Source organism: Fukomys damarensis, unplaced genomic scaffold, assembly GCF_012274545.1.
Source record: "Fukomys damarensis isolate Sample0158 unplaced genomic scaffold, DMR_v1.0_HiC HiC_scaffold_19, whole genome shotgun sequence".
Lineage (NCBI taxonomy): Eukaryota > Metazoa > Chordata > Mammalia > Rodentia > Bathyergidae > Fukomys > Fukomys damarensis.
In genome coordinates, this window is record NW_022900931.1 from 65,647,010 (window position 1) to 65,655,922 (window position 8,913).

Below are 8,913 nucleotides of genomic sequence, written 5' to 3' on the forward strand. Positions count from 1 at the left end.
GCTCAACAGCAAACAGCAGGGGGAGCAGGCGGGAGGGGGGGCGAAATTCAGCTGAATTTCCACCTCCAGACGCGAGAGGGCGCCCCGTTCTAATTTGCACAAAGGCAAACGCATACTTTGACGCCTTGGGGTGAGCTGGGAAGGGCTCGCGGTGATCCTGGGCCTATGATTTCACAGGTACAACCCCTCAAGGCGTAGCAGATAGCAGACAAGCTCTTTTGGCTTGGGGATTGAACCTTTCGCGGCCTTACGCTTGCTAGACAAGCTCCCTACCACTGGGCTACATCCCCAGCCCGAGATGTGGCTGTTTATAGGAGCAGCTGCCACACAGAAAAAGCAGAGTTCGCTGGAGTCGGGAAAACAATGGGCAAAGACAAGGGCAAAGCTCTGGGCGCTAGAGGAGCTGAGCCTGCCTGTTTCTCAGGGTCAGACCTTGGCTCTCGACTCTCGGACTGCGCTTTCCTGCAGCATCTGGCCTCAGTCACTGCCTCTTATCAACTCTGCGCTGAGGTTGGGAGCCCCAGCCCATGCCTGAGCACAGGGCTTGTCCCCGCTTTCTAGATGCCAGAGGAGGAGCCCAGACGCTCAGCTCCAGGCCCCAAGCTCTGCCCAGACACAGGCCTGAGCATAAGACATTTACGGGCACACTTGCCTTCCTGGGCAGGATCCCGTCCTCACCGGCCGGCCCTTGAAGACCTACCGATAGATTTTTGGCGGAGCATGAGTCCGGGTCCTGGAGGCAGGAAGGAAGGACGCTCGTAACTTGGCTGGGAGCGGTGGTGGGGATCGAAGCTTGACTGTGGGGAGAGAAAAGGCAGCAGAGAAAGACCGGGTGGGTATGGAGATGGGGGCTTTGTGCGCGGCCACCCCTTCCTTCTCCAGCCTCGGGAGGAGGGCAGCTTGAGGGAGCAGGAGGCCGAGTCCGGGCAGCAACAGCGAAACAGGGAGCAGAGTGGTCGGCAGTGGAGCCTGTGGCTCCCGGCACTGACTGCCATGCTGGGCGCTGCCTTCCTGCTGTCACTGCGGTGCCCGGGGCCTCTTCAACTGCGGCAGCCTCTGCATCTTCCTACCACCGCCCAGTCCCATGGCCCTGTGTGACTGCTGTCCACCAAGTCAGAGGAATCATTCAGGAGAAATTCAAGGCGTGCTGTTTCTCTGCTCAAAATCGTAGGGTAACACCCAGCACCGCTGAGCAGCAGATTCCAATTCCCAACTCCACTCTACAAGGAAATCTGAGGGAGACACTGCTGGCACCCATCCTCGGGTCCAGACCCCTTCAGATGGGTGCTGTGCCTGCCCCCTGCTCCTGGACAATCACCGGCCTCCAGAGCAAGGGTAATCCCAGCACTGGGAGGCTGAGGCAGGGGGATTGCCAAGAATTCAAGGCCAGACTGGGCTACAAAGCAAAAAAACCAAAAACCTCAAAAGAGCAGAGCAGCCCACAGGCCTTGCAGGACGGATGCACACGGGGAGAGCCAGGCAGGCCCTAGGTTGGGCTGTGATGTGAATTCAGGGTCCCCGCAGTTCCCCCTCCCCGGGCTCCTAGCTGTCTGTCCTGTCTGGACTCCAGTCCTCGGCTGTGTCTGCTGTGGGCCCGCTTGGTCCTGCCCAACCAGCCCCATTCCTGCGCCTCTGCCGCACCCGTCTGACTGCAGTACCACCTGCCTTCGCACTATCAGGTATTGCTTTCCCCTGGACCTTCTCCGCCCCGGTGTCCCTGCCTGCCCCATCTCCGTGGCCTGCACTCTGTGTCACGGCACATGTCTCTGTCGGAAGCCATCTCATCTTTAGCTGTGGCCTACACCCCCAAAGGCAGGTTGGACTCCCTCCACACGGGGTCCATGGGCTGCAGGCCCACTGTTCTTTTAGGCAGAAACGTTTCAACTTTTTTAGAAATGGAAAAAACTGAGTGTCATCCGAAGGGTAAGACATCGTCCCTCAGCCTCATGGGGAATCGGTTCCAGGGGCCAAAAGCCCTGTGTGCTCGGTCCGCGGCACACAACGGCGCAGTCTCTGTATACAACCACACACCCCCTGCACACTGCCACCTCAGTGCCTAACGCAATGCAAATCCACACTGCTTGGTTGAGGTAACGCCAAGAAACCAGGCAAGGTGATACACACCTGTAACGGCCGTGCTTTGGAAGGCTGAGGCAGGAGGATTGCAAGCTAAAACCCAATTTGGGCAACTTGGTGAGATCCTGCCTCAAAATGGGAAGTGAGAGGGGTTGACAAAGTAGCTCACAAACTGTAGCCAGATCATTCACACCGTTCCCCTGGCGCCGTGCAGCAGATGGGGCTGCGGAGTTTGGAAGCTGCAGCCCTGAGGGTGAGCTCAGTGTCCCAAGCTCCATGACAGCCTGCCCAGGGGTAGTGACTGTCCTGTCCCCCCGTGCCCAGACAGGACTGCTGCCCTCCCTGTGAGTCGGAAGCCAGATGAGGACACCGCGGGGCCCTGACCACAGGCGCCTCCCTTCTCCATCCTTGAGACCCGATCAGGACCCATCCCCGGCCCGAGTCCTCGGCAGTCCTGGCTGCTTCTCACCTGACAGCCTTTTCTCCTGTTCTGAAACTCTGTCACCCTGGTCTGGCCACCCCCTTCCTCCAGGCCTGTGCTGTCCCACACATGGCCATTGGCCATTCAGATGGACGTTGCAGTTAACAACAAAAAAAATCCATCATGCCTTTCAGCACTTTCTACTTCCTACTACCTGGAATGCTGGTGCAACCATGAGAGTTCCAGCAGCCATCGTGGACTCTGAGGCCACATTAGAGTTCATAGAAAGTCTAGGGTAATGAAGCAGAAAGTGACCACAGAGGTGGCCACTCCTACCTGCGGCCCCCTGCCCTTGAATTCTTTAACATGAAAGCGATCAGCATTTATCTTTTGTAAGCCACTTTTTGGGACATTTCACACAAGGCAGGATCCAACTCTGCTCTATTCCACCCTCCCAATGTAAATTCCCTAAAGGGACCTTGCTTGTCCAGTTCACTCCTCTACCTGCAGGACTCAGCAGCAGGTACAGCATATAATAGGTGCTCAATAAATGCTGGCAGAATGAAGAGTTTCTGGGAGGTGAAACAAGACATCACACGATGCGAAAAGCCTGAAGGAAGTCCTTCCCCTCGGGGCCAGGACTGATCAGCCTCATTCTGAGGATCACGGAAGAGGTTGTGGATCAGACTTAGGGTCCATGTAATTATCGGGGAGGCCCTGGACTGAGCCCAAGCTGACCTTCATCCATATACCCAGAGTGCCCACTCCTGAGCAGAAAGGCAGCCAATCAAGGTGCCCTTTTGTATGTGACATCACTGGCTGCCAGGCAAGATCCTCCTCAAAGAATCAGCCTGGGCTTCCTCTTTGCTGCTGCCCCAGTGGCAATGGGCTGGGATGTTCCAGCCCCTGAGGAGGGTAACGGGGAGAATACAGGTTGGGGGATAGATACAAATGGAGATAGAAAGAGACAAAGAAAGGAAGCCTGGCCTGGTGGCACAAGCCCGAAATCCCAGCACTCTGGGAGGCTGAGGCAGGAAGACCTCAAGCGTGAGGCCACCCTGTGCAACTTGGTGAGACCTGGTTTAAAAGCAAAAGCTGGGGTGCTGAGGATGTGGCTCAGTGGGAAAAAGCGGGGTCAGGGAGGGCAGGAGACAAAGGAAAAGACAGAAAGATGGGGAGGCACAGATGCAGAGAAAGATGAGGGAGACAGAGATATTGGGGGACAGCAAGAAAGCAGGGGAAAGCATTCTTGGGAGGCCCCAAAATGAAGAGGGGCAGAGCAGCCTAGGACGGAGAGCAGAGTGGTTTAAAACATCTAGGAGAAACTGAGTCGGGGAAAGGCTGAAAACTGCACCGGAACAGGGGCCAGGGAGCCCTCTGGCCCGAGTGATCAGGTGACCGGCAGCAGCTAGAAGCTAAGGCCACAGAGCAGCAGTGGACGGCAGAGCCCTAGGGGCAGAACCCGAGAGTGATGGCAGCCTGGGGACAGGACCGGACTCTCAGGAAGTCACCAAGATGCGGCAGCCTCACAAGGGGATGGGAAAGATCAGGATGGGGGACAGAGAGAGCCCCCTGCATGAGAAGCGGCTTTAAGGACGCCCCGGGACAGATCCAGGAGGTGCAAAGCAAAAGGAGGCTCTAGGGGGAGATGGCCACGGCCTTCTGGACAGGGCGGGACACGATGCCCCACGGAAGACCGGGGTGGTGGTGCCATGAGGCCCGGTTTCCGGGGGTGGGGTTCGGGTGCTGCGTTCCAAGAGGCGGCTCTGAGCTGCCCTTCAGCCTCCCACACCGCCTGAGAGTGCCGCGGAGTTGCTGAAGGAAGCAGGATGTGTCTGCTTTCCATGTGATGGGCCCTTGAGGGTTCTCTGTGCACAGGGCCTTCTGGGGTGCAGGCAGCCTCGCTACCGAGCCACAGTGGGGTCTGCACTTGGCCATTTTCTACCCCGTTCAGAGTTGCCGTGCTGGAGTTCGCCTCGAAAACCCCCAGCAGACCTTGGCAAGGTCGGCTTTGGCACTGTCCTACAGACAGGAGACTGAGACGCAGAGAGACCAAGTAACGGGGTCCAAGTGGCACGCGGCATTGGGAGTCCGTGGTCACTCGTTATTCCAGGCTTCGTGGGGACTGGAAACACCTGGGGGAGGTCCGCAGGCGGAAGCCGACATGCAGGCGAGAATGGGCTGCAGACGAGGGCTGCGGGGAGTATGCTCCAGGCCTCCGCGGTTACTCATTTTGAAACAGGGTCCGTACCACTATGTTGGTAAGTTGACCAGGCTGGGCTCAAATTTGTGATCCTCCTGTCTCAGCCTCCCAGGGTATCCAGAAGGGATGGATGATGGATGGACAGATGGATGTGGTGGCCTCTTGAATCTATGTAAGCCCACTTGGGTAGACACAGAGCTGAGAACTGTTTAACCCTGGAACGAGGGGCAGGGCCTCTCAACCAGAAGTTGTTTGGCCTGCCAGGGGACACTGGGCAATACTGGGGGACAATCCGGGGCTGGGAGTGGGGAAGCAGTCCTGTCATCTGGAGGGAAGAGGTCAGGGCGCTGCAGAACACCTACAGCACTGGGCGGCAAGGTCATTTTAAACACTGCAGGCAGAAGGGCTGGGGATTTAGCTCAGTGGTTCTGCCATCTGCCTCGCAAGCGCAAGGACCCGAGTTCGATCCCCCGTATAAAAACAAACAAAAAAACACTGCAGGCACCAAGAAGCATAAAGATGCAGAAGGCACACTCTGAGGTGATCACATGAGGGGTGCTGGTCTGCAGCACCGCGGAGCAGGGAAGCAAGGGCTCTCCCGGTCCCCTGTGCTGGGAACACACGTTTGGCCATGCGACCTTCCCAGAACCCTGTCCACACCCATAAAAAATCACAGAAGTCCCCAAATGCTAATCGGAGTCCACACAGATCAAAGAGAGGAGGCAAACCTGCAAGTTCAGAATCCTCCCTTACTGAGGGTCCACGGTGGCCACGCTGCCAATGTCCCCGGGACTCGGCTTCATCTGCTCTAAAAGGGGTAGACTCGCTCCTGCCTCCCCTCCTTCCCCGGGAAGTTCACCAAGGAACAGTGGGGTGGTGCTGCAGGGTGACTCAGAAAACAGAAGACCATGGAAGAAAATAGTGACAAAAGCCAGGGGAGGTAGACTGGGCTGCACAGGAGGAAGAACTTCTAAGAAGTCTGTCCACAGACTTCTTAGACATAGCTGCAACAGGAGGAGCTCCCGGTCTTTAGAGGCATTCAAGTACAGGCTTGAAGAGGACTGGACAGAGAGAGTAGAGAGGCACCGAAATGAACAGGTGACGCCGTCATACCCACACTTCGGGAGCTGAGGCAGGACTGGAAGTTTGAGGCCAACCTGGCCTCGACACTGTGAGACCCTGTCTCAAAACGCTTTTGATCCTCACACCCAAGGGGGATGGGCACGGGCAAGGAGCCTCAATCTGCAAGGATTTCAGAGAAACACAGGGAGCCACTCATGCAGGGCATCCTGCAAGCCCTGAGGAGGACAAGGACCCTCTGCACCCGAAAGAAATCCAGTCCTGGGGCAAGACTTCTCCCCTGCTCCGGATTCGCTTCCTCTCTTCTTTCCTGTCCTTCCTGTCCTTTCTTTCTGCACTAGAGACTGAGCCAGGACTTTTACACTGAGCTTTATCCCTGGGCACTTTTTAAAAGGTTTATTTTAAGACAGAATCTGTGGGCTACAACTTGTGATCCTCCTGCCTCAGCCTCCCAGAATACTGAGATCACAGGCATGCGCCACCACACCCGGCTCACTGACTCGTAAAAAATATGAAACCCTCTAGAGCAGGTGGTGCAGCCCTTGGTGAGGCGGCTGTGGGTAGATTTCACTCCAGGGTGGGGGCCTATGTACCCAGAGAGGACTAAAACCATGCCTTTATTTTCACAGCCTCCAACAAAACCTCAAGTTTCCTCAATTAAGCACACAGACGACAAACTCTGCTAGTCTCAGCAAGCCCGGTGTCTGCTTCCCCATAGAAATCACAGATATTTCCATATCCAATTGCAGTGGTGCAGATTTCTCCAAATAATGTTTATGCTCCTCGTGATTTTGAAATTGGAGTAGTTAACATCCACTGTCAGATTGCGCTGTATAATGTGTTGACAAAAAGGCACCGATAAGACGATACCACAAATTTTGCTTTTTAAAAATATTTTGATAACTCTATTTTGGTGTAACTGGCTTTTGTTACCTCGCATATCATATCTTATGCGTTTTAAGCATTATTCCAAGACAGACGATGCCAGTTTGTGGCCCCCTAAAAGCCAATGAAGCCAGTTTTAAAGTAAATGGCTCAGGCAGAGCAGGGACAGGCACCTGCAGGGGGCACAGGAGGCTTGGGGGTGCACTAAGGTCATGGGGCGCAGTTCAGTGGGCAAACAGCCAGGGACAGACCAGCAGGGGCCAAAAACAGCTGGGGCTGAGGCTGGGCTAAGGGCTCAGGGTCTGACAGTCTGGGTAGACTCCTGGCCCCTTCTCCAAGCCTCAGTCCTATGACTGCGGGTGCCCTTGGGTGATTAAAAGAAACCAGGGAGATAATCCATTCAGCATCCACTACAGCCGTACCTCTTCCCGAGGGCAAAGACCAGCACAGATTAGACAGGGATAATTTTCTTTCTTTCTTTCTTTTGGTACCAGGGATGGAACTCAGGACCTTGTGCTTGTGAGGCAGGCAGCAGAACCACTGAGCTAAATACCCAGCCCAGGGATAATAATTTTGAGAGAGAGAGAGAGAGAGAGAGAGAGAGGGAGACAGAGAGAGAGAGAGAGAGAGACACCCAGACACCCAGATAAGGAGGCCCGGGAAGCGTGGTGCTTCCAGCAGGGACAGGGGACTCGGGCTCCCTCCTCTCACTGCTGCCTACCTCGGTGGCGAAGAAGCCTTTGGGCCGGTGCTTGCCCAGGGACGCCAGGCCTCCAGGAGCGGGGCTCTCGCTAGCGCTGATAGTCTGCTGGGCTGCAGCCAGGATCTCGTCCAGTTTGTCTGAGAGAGGCGCAGACAGATGGCCGACCATGGAGTCTGACGAAGGGACAGAACCAGGAAAGGGGGCTAGGTGACAGGGAGGGAGGCCAGGGGGTGAGGGACCCGGCTGGGACGTCTTACTCAGAGCCATCTGATACACAGTCCGCTTTTTCTCCATGCTGGGCACCGGCGCAGGCTGCTGCTCATACTCTGTGGGCAAAGGATACGGATGTAGCTCAGGAGCGCCCCCGAGAGGCGGGGCAGACCGAGCTTGGCCAGTGGGCGTGGCCAACAGGTGCAGCCAGTGGGCGTGGCCGTGAGCGTGCGCAAGCGCGAGTGGGGCAGTGAGGGGCCGGGTCGGGGAGGGGCGAGTCCGCCGGTGGGGTCGGGACACGGGGGCCCTCCCTCCAGTCCTGTGCCCACTCACCACTCTTCTTCCTCCAGGGGGAGACTAGCCCGGGGGAGAGGCAGTAGAGGAGCCAAGAGTTAGGACGTCAGGGGGAGGCCAGGGGTCCCTTCTCTGGAACGCCCGCCTCCCTTGGGTCCCGGGGTCTCAGGGGAAACTGGGATCCCCCAGGTCTCCTCGGCCCTGCCTAGGGAGGGGGTGCCTTCCAGTGTTACTGAGGAGCTACTGGAAGGAGAGATCGGAGAGCGGGGCTCAGGGAGGAAGTCGGACGGATGGAGAGGGACCAGAAGGAAGGCCAGTGGCCGGCAGAGGCGGGCACGGAGAGACCCCGAAGAGAGAACTCGACAGAGAAACAGACACGGAGAACAGAAGAGCCATCCTCAGACGCCCTGCCCAGCGACACACAACAGGCCAGAGTCATGCCCACGGACAGGGGACAGGAAGAGGACAGAGCTCCTGGTCGCTAACAACACTAACGAACTCAAGGGACAATGGAGCCCCGCCGCCCAGCCCGCGGGCTCACCCATCTCCTCCAGCTCGGAGGTCATCGACTTGGAGCGCAGGGAGATGGCCGGGGGTGGGAGCCGCTTCGCCTGCTGGGGTGCTGGAGAGGGGTGGGAGGCAGGAGGCGTCAGCGCTGCAGGGAGAGCGCAGGGACCCAGCCCTTCCGGCCTCGGCTTCTCAGGGCAGGGCCCGGGATAAGCAGCCTGGGAGGGGCGGGCGGGCGGCGCGGCGGAGGCGCACCTTTCTTGTGGACGGCCTCGTCCATGTCCGGGTGCCTGGTGACCATCACCACCTTCACCATGAGCGTGTTGCCCCCTTGGCGGATCATGTTCACCACCTGGCGGTGGCCAACCTTCACCACGTTCTGCCCGTTCACCTGCGGCACAGGGGCGGAGCGGAGGATGGGGGACTTTCGGCTTTGGAGGCCCCGGTCAGGCGGCCCCTGCCTTGGCCCCTGTCACCCTCTCCGCAGTGCAAGAGACTGACGGGGTGGGGGAGGAGGCCCTTCTGGCAGCCCGG

General features: G+C 57.7%; 1 protein-coding gene across 1 annotated transcript in view; it reads right to left on the reverse strand.

Moving 5' to 3' along the window:
* Positions 1-659: 659 nt before the first annotated feature.
* The window catches only part of LOC104873915 (SH3 and multiple ankyrin repeat domains protein 1), a 31,933-nt gene continuing 23,679 nt past the window's right edge, over positions 660-8,913 (reverse strand). Inside the window, exons 17-22 of the mRNA XM_019210091.2 lie at positions 8,635-8,803; positions 8,414-8,494; positions 7,912-7,935; positions 7,626-7,694; positions 7,387-7,505; positions 660-797 (exon numbers count right to left, since the gene is read on the reverse strand). Coding sequence (XP_019065636.1) covers positions 675-797; positions 7,387-7,505; positions 7,626-7,694; positions 7,912-7,935; positions 8,414-8,494; positions 8,635-8,803 — 585 coding nt within the window. The 3' untranslated portion in view covers positions 660-674. The remainder of the gene's footprint in view (positions 798-7,386; positions 7,506-7,625; positions 7,695-7,911; positions 7,936-8,413; positions 8,495-8,634; positions 8,804-8,913) is intronic.